Raw genomic sequence first — 25,744 nt, 5'->3', positions numbered from 1 at the left:
ACCAGAATCCCAAGTTACATTAGGAAGCCAGACTAGACCCCAACAATTTTTCTATTTTGGCATAAATGTGAGGATAGGATGCTTTGCTCCAGCAGCAATTCCGCTGACAAATTGGGGATCTTCTATAAAACAAACTTTATTTAAAAATGCAGTTTAACTATAAGTCTAACAAATGAAGCAACTTAACTATTATCCATTTGAACAATATTTAAACACGAAAAGAAACAACTCTAATTTCTAACTTATCGCTGTTTCAGTTCCAAATAAGCAACATTCTTTTCTAGACTCAAAAATCACTTTAAATACAGTTAGCAACCATAACTATAGAACACAGTTTAAATGAAACAACTCTGTGTTTTGGAGTAGCTATTTAAAGATTTTTGTACACTTATGACTGAAGCTGTTAATGATGATTTTATTTTCTTCAGGTGTAAAGGATGCACATCAGATGAACATTTACAAAGTAATAGCTTCAATTCTCCACCTGGGAAATGTGGAAATCGTGTCTGAAAGAGATGGAGACACTTGTGCCATTGCTGTAAGTCAGACACAGAGCATTTAACCTCCTCAAAGGGTTTGGTTAATGGTTGTACTATAGACATTAGGGTTTAATCTGTGTAAAACTACTAATGCGCAGTAGGGCAATACGCAACATGGATCTAATCGAATCTCATGAGCAAGGGATATGCTGCCAGACAAAACCTTACTCATTTATGTCCATTGATTGAAATTTGACATTAGATTATGATCTTTGAATTATCTCCTTGGCGCGTGCATTTTTCTTTTACGAAGTGAGGTAGATTAACCAAAAAGCAGGTATGCAATGGGGAATTACAGGATTGAGATATCAGGCCTTGTATCCATTTCATACCAGCTGCAACACAGTATTCCTCTTCATTTAGTGAGGTGAAGGTATTTCATACTTTAGCCCCATTTGATGCAATAAGTAGCTGAGAAATATACAGCTATGATGTGGCCAGTTAGCTGTCACTTTCAACCTGAAACATTTCTGGGTGCAAGGATGTGATCATATCTGATGTTCAAATAATTAGATGTTTACAGCCCTTGCAAAATGCAAGGGTAGTAAAGCTTGATATTGCAAGTTGCAGCTTGACTCTATGGGTATTTATGGGATGTTGTGAAAGAGCTTTAATATTTTTTAAGGAATTGGCATGAAGTAGCAGTAAATATGGAACTATGTCAACATTTTGGGGTCGTTATTGATCAAAGTTTAATTGGAAAAGCTATATCAGTATTCTAACTAAAGAAACAAGGTCACATTGGAAGTGCAGTGACGTACTCATCATTTGCCTTGGTATTTTCCCCATCAAATTGTTTGCTGACACTGAGTGGCCTGGTCCATCCATGAAAAATGATAACTTGGGTTTAATACTAAAGGATTGCTTGCATTTTCAGAAATATCATCTGCCACAGCATTAAGAAAAGTTGAAAGGAAATTAATTGATCTTGTCAACTTCGCCGTGGGTTCCTGTAAAGTATCTATCCTTGAAATTAATCTTCTTTTGAATATCTATTTCTCCAAGTATATCACCTGGAAAGAAAGAAAAATGAGCTTTAAAAATGCAAACTGTTTAAATATTTGCAGTGAAGACAGAGGTTCCACAGAGTGTCTTTTCACCATAAATGGTAGCTTACATGTCAAGCTGCTCATTTTTTGGACCTGTGATGGGCAGGAGCAACTATAATCATTTATAAATGAGCCCATAAAATTCACATTCACAGCTTGTGGTGTGAAGCCGGATGGATTGTGTTGAACTGTGATCTGTTCAGTGAGTAATGCATTTTCAGTTACCGGCTCAAATAGGTTTATATCCGCACAGCACTGTCAAGCTGGATTTTTTTTTGAGATTGACAAAAATCATTCCATCTACATTTGTTTTTCAAACTCTTCCCTTTCCTGCTTTCTTTTTTAGTTTAAAATTACAGTTTGAGGTGAGGTAGACTCTGTCTTCTTGAAAAAGAAAAATTCAGGATGTAGATCCCGTGATTATATGATTGGCCAAGAAAACAAATAAAGCTGAATTTCTATATTTGAAACTTCAGTTCATTGTTGGGAAGACTATGATCAAAGATTTAATCTTGAGAAATTGCACAGGTCTTGTGTTTTACAGGTTACATATAATGGCAATTTATACATATCAATTAATACAATTTGTGCCAGCAAAGGACTCTGCCAGGTTGTTTATAGCCAACCTGATGAACATTGCTGGAAAAGTATCCAATGTTGTAGTACAATTAAATAAGAGGATGTTGTGGTAAATATAGCAATGTGCTTGCAAAGAGTAACAAACTGAAGATGTTAGATATGTAAAGTGGAAACAAAATCTGAAAATAATCAGCATGTCCTTTTATATCAGTAGAGAGGGAAAAATAGCTACAGTTTCAAGCATAGACTTTTGGCCAGAGCTAAGTTCTGATGAAGGGCCTACACTTGAAATATTACCTTTCCTGTTTTCTCCACAGATGGTGACTGACAATCATTTTGTGTTTGTATTTGTGGTAGAGAGGGAACTGATAGACCTATTAGTGTTACATCAAACACTGGACTTGTACGAACACTGAAATCACTCACTGGAAACAAACTTGAGGATTACTTGTAAAACAAGAGGCAGGTAGCCAATGCAATTTAACGTGGAAAATGAGAGATGCTGCGGGTTATGCACAAAGAGGGTGAATTATGGATTCAGATGCATACGGCCAAATCTTCAGAGTTGTGGAGATGCCGCAGACTTTTAAAAGTAGCTGGGGAGACCCAGATTCAGAAGTCCTGCCCCATCTCTGAAAAATGGGACTGTGTATAACTCCCACATGTGGGAAGTCAAAACTCAGTGAGTTCACAGTTTGATCGAAGCTCAAAGAGGTTATTAAAGAAATGACTTTCTTGTGGTGTTATAAATTATGTATGTTTTCTGATCTGTTCATTTTGATAAGGGATCAGGTAATTTATGGACTTGCATGAATGGGAGTGTTTTATTATATTGAAGGTTGTAATAGATTGTTAGATCTCTACCTCAAAATGTCTCTTGAGGTCTCTTCGTGGTGGATACTGGGTGAGTTGGCACAGAGGTTGAAAAGATAATATTCGGTGAGTCATGGGGGCGTGACTTGGCATTAAGTTGGCATAAAGGCTATAATGGGCTGTAGGGGATAGTTGGGGGGGGCATGAGTAGGCATGGAGGGTTAGTTGGGAGCATGTGTTGGGGTATGAAGGATGTGGGGGAGCGGGCCTAATATTTAACAAAACAAATTACCAGAGAACCATGGTAGGCCTTTTAAACAAACCACTTACAATCTGTGCCTGGGATCGGTGGGTCCGACTCCGTCCCACACCAAGTCACCCAGAGCGAAAACCCCTCCATTCGGGGCACTTCTGTGGTAGGTGTATAGAGCTGGGAAATTTCCTAATCCAAGTTACCTGTCTTGTGAGCAACAGTCTGACTGATAATTCATTAAATGTGTGAGTGAACCTTGGAATCATTAAAGTTTACGATACATAAACAGGGCTTTCATATCTGTGATGCTCTCTACCAGAGTAATCCAAAACTAGTCTCATTGCTCTATTTTCTCCTTCTAGCTCTGTATCTGGCTCTATTTTAAGTAACTATCCAATATTTCTATGAAAAAGGTCATGGCCTTGGTTTTGACCACTTCAATGCTCTGGATTGTTCTCTAGTCATCCTTGCCAGAAACTTCATCTGTGGACAGTGGATGACTATACTTAGTTTTGGTAGTCCCATGCCAATGTAGTCCAGTGTCCTAAATGTTTGTGCTCAAATGGAGAAGCTTTGGGCAAGCTATTGAAAGACTGCTGGTACTGCTCTGACCTTACGAGCTAAGGACAGAAAATGACTACTTGCACAAAGTTACTGTACTCTTACACAGTGCAGCAGAAGCCAATGGTCTTCTCATCATGAACTAGAGACTTGGTGTTTTTCATTTGTTATTGCATTTGCTTCCAGAGCCTGTTTCAATAAGTTATAGCTCTACTTCTAGAATCAATGGGCAGTGTTATCATATTAGTTGCACAGTTGGTGCTCATTTATTGCAAAACGAAACTTCTGATTATCAGCCACTCCATGCCTGGAATTTATAGTTGTAGGGTGGCAGGTAGCATTGAGTTGCATTGCGGTTTGATTTTACAACAGTCAGGTAGAATGCCAAGAATTAATTAGAGCTGAAACTCATTGTGAATGTTTACTACTCTTCAAAAACAATATCGGTTTTATATTTTTTTAATTCTTGGCATTCCCTCTGTTTTTATGCCATTCATGGGATGTGGGTATTGCTCTCAAGGCTGGTATTTCTTGCCCGTCTCTAATTCCCTCTGAGAATGAGATAGTGAGTTGTCTTTTTCAACACAATTGAATGGCTTGCTCAGCTTTTTCAGAAGGCCGTTTTAAGTCAACTGACAGCTGTGGTTGTGGAGTCACATATAGGCCAGACTGGGTAAAGACAGCAGACTTCCTTATCTAAAGGCCATCAGTTAAGCAGTGGGTTTCATGTACCACTGTAGAACAGGACTTATTAATTTAGTTTTGTCTGTTCACCCAACTCCTTAGGGAGCTTTTGACTCCTTATTTGAAATAAGGCTCCATTTGCACTGGGTAGGTATTTTGCACAAATGACTGTTATTCATATACAAGCCTTGATGGTAAGTAGCTGGGGAGATTTTGTAAATTTTGTGTATTACTAAAGCCGCTCTGGCTATTGTCACAACCGTGGCATCAAACTTGGTGTTGTCAGACTTCTTACTGTATTGTCACAACCACCAGATCTTTCCACTTTGGTGTGGGCATTGAAATGGGTGGATAGCAAATTGCCTGCTGACTCTGTGCCTCACCCAGCGGAAAGGAAAATCAGACAAGATGTAAAATAGGTGACCAATCCACCACAGACCATTCGTACATTCATTGAAACATTCAAATTCAACTTATCATCCCATTTTATTTTGTAACCTCCTTATTATGCAAGTGACTGTTTTAGTGAGTGGAATGGACAGAGAGCTAATGCTAATGCACTACTTGTTAATTTCTGTAATTTCAGAAAAAAGATGAGCACTTGAACTACTTCTGTGATTTACTGGGAGTAGAGCATGATCAGATGCGACACTGGCTGTGCCACCGGAAGCTTGTCACAACATCCGAGACCTATGTCAAGACTATGTCCAAGCAGCACTCCATCAATGCCAGAAATGCATTGGCAAAGCACATTTATGCCCAGCTTTTCAACTGGATTGTGGATCACATCAATAAAGCACTTTACACGACCAGCAAACAGCACTCGTTCATTGGAGTACTGGATATTTACGGGTACAGAACGGTTTGGAATTAACATTGAGCACCATATAGCTACAGCTGCATTTTCAAATGTGCTTTTAGTTTCTTACTTTTTTATTTGTCTTTTTTCTCTTTCCCAAATCCAATCTTTCTTTCCCTCTCTCCACTTCCAGTACCTTTTTTGACATTCAATTCTCCAGCTGTAATATATCTTTATGTTTATTTCTCATTAATTAATAGTGTATTGGTCCCATCATTATCCAAAGATGAACTCTTCTTCTTGATGCACCACTATCAGCTTGTACTTTCAGAAACTTTTGGAGCAAACATTTTAGAGCGAATATTTCAGAACAGATCCAATTTTTGTTTGCTGCCTTTTGTTCCAGTAAATTCTGGACTATTGTACTAGTTACTTCCTGGTCTCATTATGTTACCAGTAAAACCAAGTTGACTTCTGCACAGAAAAGTGATGTTGTCTTTTTTTCCCTCTGCTTTGCAGGTTTGAAACATTTGAAGTCAACAGTTTTGAACAGTTTTGCATCAACTATGCTAATGAAAAGTTGCAACAGCAATTTAACCTGGTGAGATACTGAACCATGTACTTAACACATGCATGTGTTCAAACCCTTTCTTTTACTAATAATGGCATTCCATTCTAAACTCAACAGGTTAACTTGATCTTTGAATTTGTCTTGATTCTAATATTACTCTTTAAATGTTGACTGAGCAAAATGGTAATACATATCTTTTCAACATAACCAATGTGTGTTCAACGATTTCAATGTTTTTCAGCATGTCTTCAAACTGGAACAGGAGGAATACATGAAAGAAGAAATACCATGGACTCTCATTGACTTCTCTGACAATCAACCTTGCATTGACCTTATTGAGTCTAAACTGGGCATTTTAGACCTGTTGGATGAAGAATGCAAGGTAATTTCAAATTTTAACTGTTGTGCAACATAGTTTTCTTTTAACTGAGGAATAACAATCCAGTGATAAGTTTTCCACTGATTTCATAGCAGGGTAGATGAGTTTCCAGTGGGCTCAGTACCAGGAGCCCTGCTTTTTCTGGTATTTATTAATGAATTGAACTTAAGTGTAGAGGGCATGATCAAGAAGTGTGCAAATGACACAAAAATTGGCCACATGGTTGATAATGAAGAGGCAAGTTGTGGACTGCAGGAACGCACCAGTGGAGTGGTCAGGTGGGCAGAAAAATGGCAAATGGAATTCAACCTGGAAAAGTGTTAGGAGATGCATTCGGGAATGTCAGACAAGGCTAAGGAACATAAAATAAATGGGAAGACACTGGGAAGTATAGAGGAGGTGTGTGATCTTGGAATGCATGTCCACAGATCCCTGAAGATAGCAGGGCATGCTGATAAGGTGGTTGAGAAGGCATGTGGAATACTTCACTTCATTAGCTGAGCCATAGAATAAAAGAGCAAGGATGTTATACTGGAACCATATAAAATGCTGATTAGGCCACAACTGCTTGCAGTTCTGGTCACCTCCATTACAGAAATTGCACTGCAGAGGGTACAGAGGAAACTTACGAGGATGCTGCCAGACCAGAAAATTGTAGTGCTGAAGAAAGATTGAAGGGCTGGGGTTGTTCTGTTTGAGACAGAGATTTGATTGAGGTGCACAAGGTTGTGAGGGGTCCGGATAGAGTAGATGCGAAGGACCTGTTTCTCTTGGCAGAGGTCAGTGACTAGGAGCCTTAGATTAATAGAAGGATTAGAGGGGAGATGAGGAAAACCCCTTTCGTTCAGAAGATGATAGTGGTCTGAAACTCACTTGCCTGAAAGGGTGGTAAAGGCTGAAACACTTGACTCACTTAGAAGTTGTGTGACAATGCACCTTAAGTTCTGAAACCTGCAGGACTATGGACGAAATGCTCTAAAGTAGCATTAGGCTAAGTGACTTTTTTTTGGATTGGAGTAGACATGATGGGCAGAGTGGCTTCCTTCCATGCCATCAGTTTTTCTACAGTTTTCTGAATTTTGTAAATACCTGAAAGGGAGGGATGTGTCAGAGTGCAGGGAAGTGGCAGTACTTGCTCTTTAGGAGAGCCAGCAGATTCGAGATGGGCCAAATGGCCGTCCTCTACGCTGTAGATTCTATGATCAAGTGGATGGGACAATAATGTGTGCCCTCAGCCTCTTTACTGCTAAGTTCACATTCTCAATTGTAAAAGACTGCTAAGTGAAGAAGCCAGAAGCTCATTGACATCGGATGGGGCATGTCACTCATGATTAGTTTCATGTAGGATTGTTGGAGGCCTGGGATCGTTCATTCCATTAACAGGATGGCAAATGATGCCAGGGGCTGAGAGGCCTGTTTGGGAAAAGTGAAATTAAATTTGCCTTAAAATGGGGACAGTAGCCCTCGGCCGTTCCTATAGTAACTGTTCATATTTATTTAAAAAATGCTGTTTTTATCATGAGATTATTTATTCTCATACGCCAGTTGGTTCAATTAAGAAAGCCACAACAAGGTTTGTTCCAAATACTTGCAAGGGACTAATAGATTCGTAGATAATAAGGCAGCAGGGGATATTGCAGGAAAATGCCATTGACGTAGATCAACCATGATCTAAATGAGTGGCAGAGCTGACTGGAGGGGCCAAATGGCCTACTCCTCCTATTTGCTGTATTCCTGTTTCAAAGAAACAATAGTACTCAGGCTAATGCCCTGCATGCGCCAATTTCTGCAGTAAACAGAGAATAAATAGTTACAGAGCAGATGTATTGGGTCTTCCATGGTGTTGCATTTCCTGAGGAAGCTCTACAATACTCTCAAAACTCCCACCTGAAACACAAGCAGGGTATTTAAATTGCGGGAGAGGTTCTGTCATGTCTTGCACGTCACCTTCCAGTAATTCTGGCAGACAGCCACAGGGAAAGGAGATCACCCTTGAAAAATGGACAGTGGAAGTTGCTGACTGCCTCTCTAAACAGCAGGGAAAATGTGATTTTATATGTTGCAGTGACAGGCCTTCACTTGTGAGCTTGCAGGAAACAGCAACCAGAGTGCAAAATGCATTTATTCCTTTCTGCTGTGCAGACATTCATAACTTGACCTTCCCTGACTTTCAGTTTAAAGCAAGTGCCATCTCCCAGGCATTCACCCTACATATTTAAAATTGCTAAACCTAGAAGAACAGTGCGGTTCAGCCAGGGTCAAGGCAGATGCGTGTATCAAGCTGAGTGCTCGAGTCGCACTGGGACAAGGGAAGAAATGGAAGTGGAATAAGCTGTACTCGTAATAAAGTGATGGACTGAACTATGCTGGGCACGTGATCCTCACACTTTTACTTTGGCTTAATTGTGTGTGTGCGTGCGTGTGGTGGATCCCACAAGGGGACAGTGGCTGCTCTGCAACCATTTAAATGCCAAGTAGTCATTAAAAGGCAGGAATTCAGATTCATGACCCTCAGGCGCTTTTGTCCAGGAGGAAGTCTTCAGTAATGGGTCAGAATTGATTAATGTTTAGGCATCTCACTGGTGCAAGCTGGCAGGACTCTGGCTAGTTAGGGAGGGGACACACCTTGCCCCCGTTGCCCAGAACAGGGAAAAATGCCAAGCTGGCCACATTGTGTGGGCCTCTCCTGTCAATTGTTAACAGCCAAAGGCAGGAGGTTGAGCCAATTAAATGGACATTAATTGCTTGCTTAAGGACATTAATTGGCCCACTGGAAGGAAGGCCGCCCACTAGATTTAATGTGCCCTCCTGCCTACAAACCCATTGGCAATGAAGCGTTATATCCTGCCCAATGTGTCAGTAGAATTCTTCCCATTTGGGAGAGGGAGGACCATCTTTGTTACAGTTGTTGGTTCTACAAATATTCTTAAAAGGTTTTCACAAATACAGTGTCATTTTCAAAAGCTTTCTTTTTGGTGAGATATAACTAGCTTCTAAGTCAAATTGGTTTTGTGTTCCTTTCAGATGCCAAAAGGGACGGACCAGAGCTGGGCCCAGAAGCTCTATGACCGCCACTCAAGCACTCAGCACTTTCAGAAACCCCGAATGTCCAATGTTGCTTTTGTTGTTATACATTTTGCTGATAAGGTAAGTAACAATGTGGCAATTAACCCGCACGTTGGGGTTTATACCCATCCGTACTCAACAAACTTGCTCACTTTGTTTCCAGAGTATGAGTTCAAATGGAGAACCAGAAATAAAACAGTAATTTAAATCACCATTGGCAGCTTCTGCCTCAGAAGCAATTTCACCCCCTCAGTTGAGAAACACTTTTTCAATTCTCCCAATTCATTCGAGAGTCAATAGAGCTATTTACAGCACAGAAGAAGGCCATTTGGTCCATTAAGTCCGTGCCAGCTACCCTTGCAGAGCAATCCAATCAGTCCTTCTCTTCTGCCTGATTTCCTCCTAGCCCAGGAAATTATTCCCTTCAATTGTCCAGCCAATGTGAAGTCACTGATTTCGTTCGCTTCCATCACCATCCTAGGCATTCGGTTTTAGATCATTAACTCCCACTGCCTTTTAAAAAAAAGTTATTTCCCACATTCCCCCTGCATCTTTTCCCGAAAGCTTAAATCTGTGTCCCATAGTCCTTGTGCCATCAATTTCATGCATTTACCTTATCTAAGTCACATCCTTATCAAATCTTCTCTCAATCTCTAAGAAAAACAATCCTAGTCTTTCTCGCCTAACCATTCCACCCACCACCACCCCTGTTCCACCACCTTTTCTGGACGTTCTTCACTTCTTTTCATCCTTTCTTTTCTATATAGCCTTTTTCTTCACAACTTCATTTTCCTGTTGCCTCCTGCCCTTCACTGCAATGTGTTTTCTCCCTTTCCCCTTCCCTTGGTGGCCATCTGTTCCTTTCCCCCTCACTCTGCCCCATCCCAACCTTGTTCTTTCCCCACAGCGCTGTTCCAACCTGAGTTCTTGAGGTGATTGTGGTGGCTGCATACTGTAAACAAGAATTAATATCCTGGCAGGAATGTCTGCGCATAGTATGTAACTGCAGGGATAATCTCCAACAGCAGCAAGACTTGAGTACGTTTGGATCAACAAAGATTGGCCGAGTTCATGTTGATATTCGTTAAAATATTCTGACATGGACTGCGGCTTCAAAATGCTGACAGTTGGCATATATAAAACTGACAATTCACAGTTTTTGTACCATAAGTGCCTAAAGGCCTGCACATAGTCAACTGCAAAATGATTGAGCATGCCAATACAACTTACTCTGCAGTGAGAGTGCCATCTTGCTATGGCAGATGGAAACACAGTAGACATTTGCTTATGAGAGAAAACTGTAATTGAAGTTCACCTTAACAGAAATCTGATTCTGCATTGGAATATTATATGGTGGTATAATGGTTAGCAGTACTGCTTCACTGCGTCAGGGAGCTGGGTTTGATTCCCAGCTTGAGTCACTACCTGTGCAGATGCTGCACGTTCTCCCTGTGTTCCTGCGGGTGCTCCAGTTTCCTCCCACATCTCAAAGATGTGATGGTTAGGTGCAAAAAGCAAGTTACTGCAGATGCTGGAATCTGAAATCGAAAGGGAAAACACTGGAAAATCTCAACAGGTCTGGCAGCATCTCTAAGGAGGAAAAAAGCTGACGTTTCGAGTTCAGGTGACCAAAAACTTTGACAAAGGGTCACCTGAACTCAAAACATCAGCTCTTTTCTCTTCTTGCAGATGCTGCCAGATCTGCTGAGATTTTCCAACATTTTCTCTCTTGGTGCTGGTTAGGTGCATGGCCATGCTAAATCTTCCCTCTGTGTACCTGAATCAGTGCTGGAGTATGGCAACTAGGGGATTTTCAGTGACTTCGTTGCAGCGTTAATGTAAGCCTACTTGTGACACTAATAAGTAAACTCAAAGCAGAGTTTATAAGATACTTATAATTTCAGATGATAGCCACATACACACACCACATGTGATGCCAGGAATTGGATGCAAAGCACTCTCATCCATAATTAGGAGTAAAAGTTACCTTCTGCCAATGTAGTCCTAACAATCTTACATGATGGCTATCCTGGTGATGAGGAATGTTTTTCAATTCCCTGAAAGTTTTTGGAAAAGATTGGCACCCTCCAAATTTCAAAGTTCAGCAAGTGAAACCAATCCAGCTCAACTCAGCTTAGTTAAGTGGTTCTGAATCTCTGTTTGTCCTTGCTCATCAGTAAGAACGTTCCAACTGTATTTCCCATTGAAGAGGTTAGTAGAAGTTTCAGTCTTCTTATAATTTTCAGATAATTATCTCAGTGAATAAGCAGAGAGTGATGAGCTACTGGTCCAAATTTTCCAAACACTTTGGGCGAAATCTTACCAAAAAGTGGCAGATTGTGGTTTCCAGTGAGAAAACACGCATGTTTCTCTCTAAAAACATGCCGGTTTTTCTCTTTAGATCTTACCATAATCTGCCAAAAATAATTCACTGGCCATGAACCGTGCCATCATATCATCATTCCCTCCTCATCCACGCATACCATGGAGGTCTTGGCTTCCGGTTCCACCTCCAATAGAGTCAGCTCTTCTCTACTCCCTCCACCTGATCAAGATCGGAACTTGGAAACTTCCTGGTGTGAATTATGCTCAGTAAGAAGTCTGACAACACCAGGCTCCAATCCAACCTATTTATTTGATAGTAAACTCGCAAGCTTTCGGGGTTTGCCCCTTCGTCAGGCGAATGGAGAGTTCTGGCCTCAGACAGTTTACAGTTTACAGATTACTGATTAGAATGCAAATCTTTACACCTGACCTGCTATTCAAGTCTTAAAGTGGCCAACAATGTGAGTGGAAGGAACCTTAAGCCCAGGTTAAAGAGATGTGTATTGTCTCCAGACAGTACAGTAAGTGAGGTTTAGCAAACCCAGGCAAGTCATGGGGTTTACAGAGTGCGACATGAACCCAAGATCCCTGTTGAAACCGTCCTCATGTGTATGGAACTTGACTATCAGTCTCTGCTCAGCGATTCTGCACTGTCATGTGCCGTGAAGGCCACCTTGGAGAACGCTTACCCGAAGGTCAGAGGCCAAATGCCCGTGACCGCTGAAGTGTTTGCCAACAGGAAGGGAACAGTCTTGCCTGGTGATCGTTGAGCGATGTTCATTCATCCGTTGTCGTAGCGTCTGCATGGTCTCCCCCATGTACCATGCTTCGGGACATCCTTTCTTGCAACGTATTAGGTAGACAATGTTGGCCGAGTTGCAAGAGTATGTACCGTGTACCTGGTGGATGGTATTCTCACGTGTGATGATATCATCCATGTTGATGATCCAGCATGTCCTGTAGAGGTTGCTGTGGCAGGGTTGTGTGGTGTTGTGGTCACTGTTGCACTATCTGTAACCCCCATGACTTGACTGGGTTTGCTAAACCTCACTTACTGTACTGTCTGGAGACAATACACATCTCTTTAACCTGGGCTTAATGCTCCTTCCACTCACATTGTTGGCCACTTTAAGACTTGAATAGCAAGTTAGGTGTAAAGATTCGCATTCTAATCAGTAAACTGTCCGTGCTGTTATGTGCTCTGTCTCAGGCCAGAACTCTCCATTCGCCTGACGAAGGGGCAAACCCCAAAAGCTTGCAAGTTTATTATCAAATAAATTGGTTGGACTTAAACCTGGCATTGTCAGACTTCTTACTGTGTTTATCCCAGTCCAACACTGGCATCACCACATCGTGAATTATGCTGTCCAGATTTTGAGCATATCCTGCTGTTCCTGCAGATGGAGAGTGGGGGCTCAAAATCACACCTGTTGACAGATTGTGGAATAACTACTTTTTTGAAAAGTATTTCCATGACCTGGGCAGCATGGTGACACAGTGGTTAGCACTGCTGCCTCTCAGCACCAGGGACCTGGGTTCAATTCCAGCCTTGGGTCACTCTGTATGGAGTTTGCACATTCTCCCCATGTCTGCGTGGATTTCCTCCACATGCTTCAGTTTCTTTCCACAGTCAGGTTAGGTGGATTGGCCATGCTAAAATGCCTCTTAGTATCAGGGGGATTAGTGGAGTAAATACGTGTGGTTACAGGAATAGGGCGTGGGTGGGATTGTTGTCGGTGCAGGCTCGATGGGTTGAATGGCCTCCTTCTGCACTGTAGGGACTTTATGATTCATCATTCTATGATACTTCCCAAAGGGCCTAGTTGATAAATGCGCTACTAGTCATATGGAACTCAGCTTTACAGATCAAGCCGTAGTATTAGAGGGTTGAATGGAGAGAAATTTATTGAGTGTATTCAAGAGGAATTTCTCATTCAGTATGTAGATAGCCCAGCTAGGGAGGTGGTAAAACTTGACATCCTCTTGGGAAATAAGGAAGGACAGGTGACAGGTGTTAGTGAGGGATCACTTTGAGACCAGTGACCACAATTCTTAGTTTTAAGATACCTATGGAGAATGATAGATCCCAGCAGTTAATATTCTAAATTGGGGCATGACCAATTTTGATGGCATCAGGCAGGAACGTTCAAAAGTTAATTGGGGACGTCTGTAGGAAAGAAAAGGGACGTCGGTTAAGTGGTGTGCTTTCAAAAGTATGTTACCCAGGGTTCAGGGTAAACACAGTCCTCTTAGAGTGAAGGTTAAGTCTGGCAGAAGTCAAGAATCCTGGATGACTCGGAATATTGAGGCCCTGGTCAAGAAGAAGAAAGAGGCACATGACATGTATAGGCAGCTGGGATCAAGTGAATTCCTTGAAGAGTATAGGGGTTGTAGGAATAGAGTTAAGAGAGAAATCAGGAGGGCAAAAAGGGGACACAAGGTTGTTTTGGCAGATAAGGCAAAGGAGAATCCAGAGAGCTTCTACAAATACATAAAGGGCAAAAGAGTAACAAGGAAGAAAGTAGGACCTCTTAAGGATCAACAAGGTCAATAATGTGCAGATCCACAAGAGAGGGTGAGATCCTAAATGAATGAATAAACTAGGCTTGTACTCGTTAGAGTTTAGAAGAATGAGGGGAGATCTCATTGAGACGTATAAGATGATGAATGGGATGGATAGGATAGAGGTGGAGAGACTCTTCCCGCTCAAAAAAGACAGTAGGACTAGGGGGCACAGCCTCAAGATAAAGGGGAGGCGGTTTAGAACGGAGTTGAGGAGGAACTTCTTCACTCAAAGGGTGGTGAATCTCTGGAATTCTCTGCCCGTTGAAGTGGTGGAGGCTGCCTCGCTAAATATTTTTAAGAAGCGGGTTGATGGGTTCTTGATAAGAGAGGGGATTAAGGGTTATGGGGAGAGGGCGGGAAAGTGGAACTGAGCCACAACAGATCAGCCATGATCTTATTGAATGGCGGGGCAGGCTCGAAGGGCTAGATGGCCTACTCCTGCTCCTATTTCTTATGTTCTTATGTTCTTAAAAGCATGGATGTTAAGGAACTTGGGAAAATAAATAGTGATGTCTTGAATGTACATATTACAAAGAGGTGCTGGAAATCTTAAAGCTCATCAAGGCAGATAAATCCCTGGGACCCGATGAAGTGTATCCTAGGACATAATGGGAGGCTAGGGAGAAAATTGCAGGTCCCCTCGTCGAGATATTTGAATCATCGATAGTCACGGGTGAGGTGCTTGAAGATTGGAGAGTGGCAAATGTGCCCTTGTTTAAAAAGGGCTGCAGGGAAAAGCCTGGGAACTACAGGCCAGTGAGCCTCACATCTGTGGTGGGTAAATTGGTGAAAGGTATTTTGAGAGACAGGATCTGAAGGCATTTGGAGATGCAGGTACTAATTAGGGACAGCATGGCTTTGAGTGGAAAATCATGTTTCTCAAATTTGATTGAGTTTTTTGAAGGGACAACCAAAAAGGTAGATGAGGGCAGTGCAGTTGATGTTGTCTACATGTACTTTAGCAAGGACTTTGACATGGTACATCGCGGTAGGCTGTTGCATGAGGTTAAATCTCATGGGATCCAGGGTGAGGTATCTAAAAGGATATAAAATTGGCTTCTTCACAGAAGACAGACAATGGTTATAGAGGGTTGTTTTTCAAACTGGAGGCTTGTGACCATTGTGTGCCTCAGGGATCAGTCCACTGTTATTTGTCATTTATAGTAATGATTTGGATGAGAATATAGGAGGCATGATTAGTAAGATTGCAGATAACACCAAGATTGGTGGTATGGTGGACAGTGAAGAAAGTTATCTCCAATTGCAACAGGATTTTGATCAATTGGGCCAGTGAGCTGACGAATGGCAGATGGAGTTTAATTTGGACAAATGCGAGATGATGTATTTTGGTAGATTGAACCAGGGCAGGACTTACTCAGTTAATGGTAGAACGTTGTGGAGAGTTACAGAACAAAGAGACCTAGGGGTACATCTTCATAGCTCCTTGAAAGTGGAGTCACAGATGGACAGGGTGGTGAAGAGGGCATTCGGCATGCTTGATTTCATCGGTCAGAACATTGAATACAGGAATTGGGACATCTTTTTGAAGTTGTACAAGACATCGGTACAGTCACACTTGGAATACTGTGTACAGTTCTGGTCACCCTATTATTAGAAAGGATATTATTAAACTAGAAAGAATGTAGAAAAGATTTACTAGGATGTTACTGGAATTTAATGGTTTGGGTTATAAGGAGAGGCAGGGTAGAGTGGGACTTTTTTCTGTGGAGCATAAGGAGGCTGAGGGGTGATCTTATAGAGGTCTATAAAATAATGAGGGGCACAGATCATCTAGGTAGTCAACATCTTTTCCCAAAGGTAGGGGAGTCTAAAACTAGAGGGCATAGGTTTAAGGTGAGAGGAGAGAGGTACAAAAGGGTCTAGAGGGACAATTTTTTCGACAGAGGGTGGTGAGTGTCTGGAACAAGCTGCCAGAGGTAGTAGTAGAGGCAGGTACAGTGTTGTCTTTTAAAAAGCATTTAGACGGTTACATGGGTAAGATGGGTGTAGAGGGATATGGGCCAAATGCAGGCAATTGGGATTAGCTTAGGGGTTCTAAAAAAAAGGGCAGCATGGACAAGTTGGACCGAAGGGTCTGTTTCCATGCTGTAAACCTCTATGATTCTAAGAAAGCGTTAGGTTCCCAGGTCATTGTACATTATGAATTGCACAGTGAAGGTCAGGTATAGTTGTCTATATGTAAGTAGATTCCATCTCAATCAATTATATTGGGATGGGTGTGGATGTACTTCAATTAGCCTCATGATGTCTTAGGAGAAACAAAATCAATTTTGGCACCTGATGTCAAGTACTTGTGGAACCATATTCCAGCTTGGTTCAGTATTATCGATGGATGATGGGAGAATATTTGAGAGGCATGTGTGTGGAGAGAAAATTAGCTTTCTGTTGTGCAGAAACCCAAGTTACGTCAGCACCTTACGGCTGATTGTTATGACTTGCTTCCAGTGTTCAGTGATTCTGTGTTACATATCTGTGTACGTGTTACATATGCACACACATGCATCATGTGCTTTTTCCATCTTTCTTTCTAAGCTGTTTACGTTCCTTAAGCAGCAGTTCATGCTTGGTGCAATTCAATGGGCATTGGCAGGTCTCTGTCTCAGCCTTGGCAGTGAAGATTGCAGACTATTTGACTGTGAAAAGCATTGTGGCTGATTACATCCCAGTAGGAATCAGATGTTGATCTTCCTGCAGTGCGCGGAGCATTTACTAACCAGACCTTTGATTCGTTTTCAAAATTCTGCTCAGTGATGTTACCCATGTGTTTGTGACAAATTAGCTCTGACGTACGCTTGTAAAAGTAGCTTTATATCAATGTGTTTCTGTAGGTTAGTTATCCAGTGAATGTTGCCACCTAACGGAATGTGGTTGTGATTTTCTTCTGTAGGTGGAGTATCAATGTGATGGGTTCCTGGAGAAAAACCGAGACACGGTACACGAAGAGCAGATCAACATACTGAAGGCCAGCAAGGTATGATGGTGCAGCTCCGAATGCATTAACTTCACACTGTAACAGCACTGTAATCCAAGGCTGATGCCGCCTGCTCCATGTTAGGCATGCTCCCAAGTAATGACAGTTGTAGTGTTCCATGTATATCGCCCCACTTGGAATTGCACTTGAAATTTGCAATCCAGGACAATGCAATGAGCCAGGAGAAGCATTTATTTCACTGATGCTTCACGTTTTAAGTAATCGGCATCATGTAGGGTGGCAAGGTGGCACAGTGGTTAGCACTGCTGCCTCACAATGCCAGGGACCCAGGTTGAATTCCTGGCTTAGGTCACTCTCTGTGCGAAGTCTGCACTTTATCCCCATGTCTGCAAGAGTTTCCTCTGCTTTCCCCCCACAGCACAAAAAACGTGCTGATTAGGTGCATTGGCCATGTTAAATTCTCTCTGTGTATCTGAACAGGTGCCGGACTGTGATGACTAGGGGATTTTTACAGTAACTTCACTGCCATGTTAATGTAAGCCTACTTGTGACACTAACAAATAAGCCTTTAAGCACATGAATTAACTGCTGAAATTTGCCCCCTGCTGCCAGTCTGCAGTGGGATCAGTGGTGGTGGGGGGAGAGGGATGATTGGGGCTGGCCATGGTTGGGTGTCTGATAGCAGGGTGGGGGGGGAGGGGAGGGGTGGGATTGGTCGTCCAAAGGCAGGGTGTGGAATTGGTTGTCTGATCATGGGGAGGGGGAGGGAGAATCAGTTCAGGTGGGTGGGAGTCATGATAGACTGCGGGTCCCCTGTTAGTTTGGGATGGGTGGGGAATGGTATGCTGTTTTTAATCCAAGGAGGCTGGTTGAGAGCAGCGGAGGCTGACTGACATGTCTCTGCTGCTAAAGATCTGCACATGTGCAATGACACCCTCTGCTGCTCTCAGCCAGTGTTTGTGCCCCCTTCCCCTCCCAATGCGGCAGGTGAGGAACTACTTCTGGATTTTCATGCACTGAATGCACGTGATAGCAGCATCGGATCCCAAAATTGGATCTGGAACTCTCCCGTTTTCCCACCCCTCCTGGACTTAGAATTGTTTTGGTAAGATTGACCTCTGCGTTAGGAGCAGCTGGTTAAGTTAGTGGGGTTGTGGTCGAGCTGAGGTCTGGAGGTTTAGACTGGGCAAGGGCTTCGACGTTTTGCTGCTGGCTTTTGCTCTCATCATAAGCCAAGTTATAGCTAGGATTCACCATAAGGAGGAAGGTGAGCCAGGACTTTCATTCACATGGGGAATGGCACAGATCATCAGTTTAGGGAGATTTTCTCTCAAGTTTGCCTGCCTATCCACCAGTATTGACCTTGGTGACACATCAACGCTGTCAACAGAGACAGAGATTAACAAAATATTCTAAAACATGGAAAGCAATGTAGATTTCAGCACAGAGGGAGGCCATCCTGCCCATTGTGTCCATGCTGGCTGAAAAACAGCTGTCCCTTCCAATCTCATTTTCCAGCTCTTGGTCCATTCTCCTGTTATTTACAGCACAATGTATATCCAAATTACTTTTTAAATGGATGACTGTCTCTACCATAGCACCCTTTCAGGATGATTTGCTAAGAATCAGCAATGATTTGCTAAGAAGTTCTGAGATACTGAATTTATTTAGTTTTTCACCCTTTCAGGGTGCTGACTACATTGCCTTCCATGCTTTAAAATATTTTGTTAACCTCTGTCTCTGACAGCATTGACATGTGCCATCAAGATCAATACTGGTAGTTAGGCAGGCAAACTTGAGAGAAAATCTCCACAAACTGATTTGTGCCATTCCCAGTATGAATGAAAGTCCTGGTTCACCTTCCTCCTTATGGTGAATCCTAGCTATAACTTGGCCTATGATGAGAGCAAGGGTCAGCAGCAAAACACTGAGGCCCTTACCCAGTCTAAACCTCCAGACCTCAGCTCGACCACAACCCCATTAACTTAACCAGCTGCTCTTAATACAGAGGTCAATCTTACCAGAACAGTTCTAAGTCCAGGAGGGGTGGGAAAACGGGAGAGTTCCAGATCCAATTTTGGGATCCGATGCTGCTATCATATGCATTCAGTGCATGAAAATCCAGCAGAAATAGTTCCTTACCTCCCAGGGTGGGAGAGGAAGGGGGCACAAACACTGGCTGAGAGCAGCAGAGGGTGTCATTGGTGTCAGGCAATGAGCTCCAGACATATTGCCCTCTGTGTGAATAATTACTCCTCAACTTTTCTCTAATCTTTCCACAAATTACTTTGTCAATGTCTGGTTTACTGGCCCCTCGATGATGGAAATAGGTCCTTCCTCTCTGGTCTGTCTGCACCTTGATAAGTGTGGGATACTCGTTCATTTACAGTTTCCAGGCTGCTTAGATAACAATGCACATTAACCAGCCTTTGAATTTATTGCAAATAGGGGGACATGATGTAGGTAAAATAATGGCTCTGTTTGGCTACATAACAAGAGTCACTGCCTTTCAAAAGTGCAATACGTTTTCTGCAAGTGGTCTAAAATGATTTGCTAAGAAGTTCTGAGATACTGAATTTATTTAGTTTTTCAGATCTTTAGTTTATACATTTTAGTGCATCCGGAGAGGTGTCTTGTGATCTGTATCTTGAATACTGACTTTGCAGCAAAGTCATTAGGACAATTTTATTTATATTTTGGGAGAGGGGTGGCATATGTCATGATTGATCAAAAATGAAAATAGAAAATAATCAGTTAAAAGGGGGGAGAGTGCATAGATTGCATCGTTATTCAATATGTTTAAATGACTAATATCCACAGTATCCCTACTGGCACATGGTTTTGTATCAAATTTATATGCTCACCTTTATTTCCTTACGTACCTTAAAGTTACATTATTGTCATTCAGTTCTATTTAATGTAATGATGCTGGGGCTGCAGAATGAATGTTAGTTTAATATTCTCATAGATTTTTAAAGCAGCACAATGCATACCCAAAGGCATGGTAGCACAGTGGTTAGCACCGCTGCGCCTCTGCGCCAGGGATCCGGGTTCAATTCCGATCTTGGTCACTGTTTGTGTGGAATTTGCACATTCTCCCTGTGTCTGCATGGGTTTCCTCTGGGTGTTCCGTTTCTTCCCACAGTCCAAACATGAGCGGGTTAGGTGGATTGGCCATGCTAAATTGTCCCTTAGTGTCACGGGGGATTAGCAAGGTAAATATGTGGGGTTACGGGAATAGGGCCTGGGTGCAATTGTGGTCGGTGCAGACTCGAAGGGCTGAATGGCCTCCTCCTGCACTGTAGGTTTGCTATGAACTTCTATGTGCAGGATATGTAGAGAGAGAGACACACACACAAATTTAGAGCTCAAATGAAAATACAAATTAGGCAGGAGGACGGGTGGAAAATATAAATATATATTTATCTTTCTCAGTGGGCTCTATTGCATATATGTCCCAGCAATATTTTCCCTCAAGTGAATTCCCACCTCTCTCAGCACCCCACCCAAATCTGTGAAGTCTTTACAGTTGTTTACTTGTCTTTGTCATGTTTAACATACCAATAGCTCCTCAGTGTTTTTGTTTCATTAACATAAATTTAGACTCAGTTTGATGTGATATAGGGGGAGATTTTCAGCCTGCGTTCTCCATCAGAGAGAACGACAACATGGGCTGAAAATCCAGAGAAAATCGGAAAACGTAAAGATCACATTCCACGATTTTCCCCGCCCCTTGCCGGTGATGTTGTGACATTCACACCCACAAAAGCCGCGAACCTCATTTAAATGAATTTTAATATATTTGAATCTCATTAACCCCCCATTCCCCGCCCCAGCCATAGATTCGCCTCTTGTCATCCTGTCAGTGAAGTTTACAACAGGTTCACCCAGACGCGAATCTGTTGTGGGCATCCCCCAGGGGAATGTAGCCCCCAGAGGAGAGAAACATGGCCAGGCAGTGCTCTGGCAATGCCCCTGATGCAGGTTGGCGCAGTGCCAACCTGTGCTAAGGAGCAGTGCCAAAAATGGATCCTAGTGGGAGCTTCATTATGGGGGACTCATTTATAGTGGTGGGGGGAGCAGACGTGAGAGTTGTAGGGGTAACGGCAATGACTTTGGGTGGGATGGGGTCCAATGGCAGCGCTGACTGTTTGAAGGGGAGGGAATAGGCAGGGAAGGTTCCAATGTGGGGCAGAGGTGGCTTGCCATTGGCCGCTAGGGAATTTTTGGTTCTGCTGAAGTCAGTAGCCATTTGCATTGTTTGCTGGCCACACCAGGATAGAGAAGTGGGTTGCCTTTGGCAGGAAATCCTGCCCTGAGTAATGAAGTTCAAAGTAATGAAGAACAATTGCTTGGTGACTTGTCCTGGTCACAGGTCTTTATTCAGGGCAGCTTTATCTCACTTTTTGCCTTTTAATCAATTTGTTTTTAGTGTTTGGATCAGGAGTACGGTGGCTGGGCTTCTGTCTGTCCTGAGAGATCCATTCTTTTTGGCATCGGAACCATTTACACTGCATCAATTGAAGTTGTTTAATGGATTGTTAACCTTGCTATTGAACTATAACTGCTTTCCCCAGCCATATGAATGGAATAAAAAGAGTTTGCATCAAGTTTTTGGAGCTATTCATTGGCATTTCTGAATCTTGTAGACGAATATGGATATATGTGTTATGTGGAATAGGATTGTCATTCTGTTCTCTACAATTGTGTTTACAATTTGTTGCATATTAGAACCTTTTTTCCTGTAAAATCTGGCTACTCTGAATGGCATGATTATTGAAGAGTTAACAGTGGACTTAATGTCACCACATGATCAGTGTTGCCTTAGCTTCTGGTGGCCTCCCTGAAGCAGCAATGCTTGTTTGTGTGTGTGATTGGGATGGTTTCTGACACTAGACATTGACTGAAACTGCTAATTCATCTTGTCATGTGTAGATTTTTTTTGTACAATGTAACTATGGAGTATTAAGGATTAACTGTTCACAAAGTCAGTGGCATTCTTTCAATAAGATTTCCCAAAGAATTACTTATTCTTTGAGAGGACTGAGTCATATGCGACCTCCTGTATCTTTCCTGATCGATTCAGTGAGTGCTGCGATATTGACCACGTGAGGAGGGGCATGACAGTCTGATTTTTATCTCACCCACATACTTACAAGTGCATTTTCCAAGTGAAGTCAACCAGAAAGCAGTCATGAGTGGGAACCTGAGAGGCGGCACAGTGATTAGTATTGCTGCTTCACAGTGCCAGGGACTGGGTTTCAGTTCTGGCCTGGGGTTTGCACACCCTCCCCATGTCTGCGTGGGGTTTCCTCAATGTGGTCTGGTTTCCTCCCACTGTCCAAAGATGTGGCGACTAGGTGGATTGTCCGTGCTAAATTCTCCCTTATTGTCCCAAGATGTGTAGGTTAGGGGTATTAGCGGGGATGGAGGTGGGCCTGGGTAAGATGCTCTGCTGAAGAGTCAGTGTGGACCTAATAGGCTGAATGGCTTCTCTCTGTGCTGTAGGGATTATATAATTCTAAGTGGCTGATTGCTTGCCAGCACTACCCAACCCATCAGTTGATGCGCTGATACCAAACTTGGCAGGGGCCACTTATTTAATTTTAGATCTTCCAAATCTTGCTGCCTCACCACTAAGGCATTGGCAGAGGTTCCCTGTGACTTGTGGCGCTTTTGTATCCACTTCAGTTTATTGTTGAAATCTAACTATTTCATGTTGTGATGGGCCAGCTATAAATAAATAACTTAAGATAACCCTGTGGAGAAAGAAAACAGGCACTCAATGCGCAAGGCTTTAATAAGTTAGCTCTGAGAAATGAATTACAGAATTTTGGAACTGCTCTCGCCACCATTCCAGCTGAATTCAACTGAAGTGTTTCGTTTGGGGAAAATATTGTTTTAAGGGTGAATTCCTTTCAGGCTGAATTGTTGGAAAACATTTTGTTTCTTAGTTGCCTAAAGGGGAAAAACACAGTCAGTGGACCAGTTAGCAACTATATATTGGGACTGTTGAACACCGCTTGTTCTCAGTTAACACCAGTAGTTGGCTGATTGAAACCATTAGGCAGTAAATACTGGCCTAGCCAGTGATGTCCACATTCGATGAATGAATAAAAATATCACAACTGGATATGGCCCAAATTTGGCTAACAAATTCGGGGATGAATGCTTTCCAGCTGGTTTCTGATTGCTCCGGTAAGGCCCAAGTAAATGCCATTTTTCCGATTAGGAAAGTAAAGTTTATTTATCAGTCACAAATAAGGCTTACGTTAACACTGCAATGAAGTTGCTGTGAAATTCCTCTAGTTGTCACAGTCCGGCGCCTGTTTTAGGTCAATGCACCTAACCAGCACATCTTTCAGAATGTGGGAGGAAACTGGAGGACACCCACGCAGACACAAACGTGCAAACTCCACACAAAGTGACCCAAGCCGGGAATTGAACCCAGGTCCCTGTGCTGTGAGGCAGTAATGCTAACCAGTGTGCTACCGTGCTGCCCACCTGGCCCACTTGCAGCTGCCTTTTTCTTCTGGGCAAAGAAAAGACCCTGTAAAGCTTATCCATGAAGTTCATCACCTTTCCAATAAAGTTAAGTGAATTCATCATATTTTTGCCCAAGGCTTTTATCAACTGCTGGCAGCTGGTTCAATGACCCTTCCTGTCAATTGACCATTCCATATCAGTGAGTTGATTTCCCGCGAGCCATTTCAGTTTTCCTTCTGTATTAGTAAAAACCAGTCACAAATAAAGACTCCTTTAAAAATAAATCAAAAAATGAAGAGTTGGCATTTAAACAGGGAGCTTGTTTATACCTTGAGGTCTTAACGGGAAGGTAGTGTAACATTTTCACCCTTTTACTTCAGTAGAGACAAAGCATCATTCATTCAGCACTACATTGATTGTGACTGGAATGCTGTGTGTAAGTAGCAGCAGGTGAAATGAATTGCAGAATTTTGGGACTGCTATCGCCACCATTCCAGCTGATTTCAGCTGTCGAAATCTGACTCTGCCATAAACATAACATGTTCTGCTTTATCAAGCTGGCTTAACTGAAGTCAGGAAGAAAAGTTTTTTCCCTGCTTTCTCGAACGCTTCAGACAATGAACCCGCTGCATGGTGTGGTACTAATCAAGAAGCTCTCTGTTTCGACCTGTTTCAAGCAGGAACACAATTAGACCTGGTGACCCTCCAGAGGAAAAACCGTCAGCCAGGATTCCTGTGCCTAGAATCATAGAATACTATGGACAGAAGGAAACCATTCAGTCCATTAAACATGCTAACTCTTTCCAAGAGTAATCTAATTAGACCCAATCTGTTCTTTCCTCATATCCCTGCAGTTTTTCACTTAATCCGATTCCCTATTTAATCAATGAATCAACATCCGCCACTCTCTCAGGCAGTACATTCTAAATCCTAATCACTTGTTGCCTAAAGAAGTTTTTCTCTTCAATTTTAATGTTCTTTAATGGGATGTCAACATTACTGGCTAGGCTGTTGTCCACCCCTGACTGTCCTTGAGAGGTTGAGAAGCTGCCTTCTCTTACTGTTGCAAACCATGTGGCGTGGATGCCGCCACAGTGCTGTTTGGAAGGTGGTTCTATATTTTTGACCTAGTCACAGTGCAAGAACGGTGATATAGTTGCAATTCAGACTGGTAGATAGTGGTCCTCCCATGGGTGAGCTGCCCTTGTCCTCTTAGGGTTTGGAGGATGCTCTTGAAGGAGCCTTGGTGAGTTGGAATGCACTGCTGCTACTATATGTAGGTCGTGGAGAGATTGAATGTTTAAGATGGAAGATGAGGTGTCGATCAAATGGGCTGCTTTGTTGTGGATAATGCTGAGGTCCTTGAGTGTTATTGGACTTGCATTCATTCTGGCAGTGGGAAGTATTTTATTATTCTCCTGACTAGTGCCTTGCAGATGGTGGATTAGACTCTAGCAGTCATAAGGTGAGTTATTTATCTCAGAATTTGACCTACTCTTGTAACCATCATATTTCTGAGACTGGTCTAGTTAATTCTGGTAGATGTTAAACCCAGAATGTTGATTGAGGATAATTCAGCAATGATAATACCACTGAATGTCAAGAGATAATTCTCTCTTGTTGGAGATGGTCATTACCTGGCACTTATATGGCCCGAGTGTTACTTGTCACTTATCAACTCAAGCTTGACTGATATTCAGGTCTTGCTGTATGTAGTACAGACTGCTTTAGTATCTGAGGAGTTGTGTATGATATTGAACACTATGCGTTCTTCAGTGAACATACCCATTTATTACTTTGTGTTGGAAGGACAGCCTTTGAGAAAGCAGCTGAAGATGCTTGTGTCTAGGACACTACCTTGAGGAACTCCTGCAGCAGTGGCATGGGACTGAGATGCTTGACTTCCACTAGCTGCAATCATCTTCTTTGCGTTGGGTATGACTCCACCTAATGGAGAACTTAGCCCTGATTCTGAGTGACTTGAATTTTGCTAGCTGTTTGTTTAGTCGAATGCTATCTTGATGGTGAGGGCAGTCACTCTCATTTCACCTGTGGAGTGGTGGAAATCTCTTCTATTATTCGTTCTGTATAACTTGAGTTTTTTTCAATTGTCTTCTTTCCT

General features: G+C 42.4%; 1 protein-coding gene across 1 annotated transcript in view; it reads left to right on the top strand.

Annotated features, from left to right (window-relative positions):
- Positions 1–25,744, top strand: part of myo5b (myosin VB) — a 276,339-nt gene that overhangs the window by 161,686 nt on the left and 88,909 nt on the right. Inside the window, exons 9-14 of the mRNA XM_080207332.1 lie at positions 429–538; positions 5,065–5,330; positions 5,797–5,878; positions 6,090–6,230; positions 9,252–9,374; positions 17,092–17,175. Coding sequence (XP_080063458.1) covers positions 429–538; positions 5,065–5,330; positions 5,797–5,878; positions 6,090–6,230; positions 9,252–9,374; positions 17,092–17,175 — 806 coding nt within the window. The remainder of the gene's footprint in view (positions 1–428; positions 539–5,064; positions 5,331–5,796; positions 5,879–6,089; positions 6,231–9,251; positions 9,375–17,091; positions 17,176–25,744) is intronic.

This window comes from Carcharhinus amblyrhynchos, chromosome 1, assembly GCF_965287045.1.
Source record: "Carcharhinus amblyrhynchos chromosome 1, sCarAmb.v2.hapA, whole genome shotgun sequence".
Taxonomy (NCBI): Eukaryota; Metazoa; Chordata; class Chondrichthyes; order Carcharhiniformes; family Carcharhinidae; genus Carcharhinus; species Carcharhinus amblyrhynchos.
This window is presented reverse-complemented; position numbering and strand designations above follow the sequence as displayed.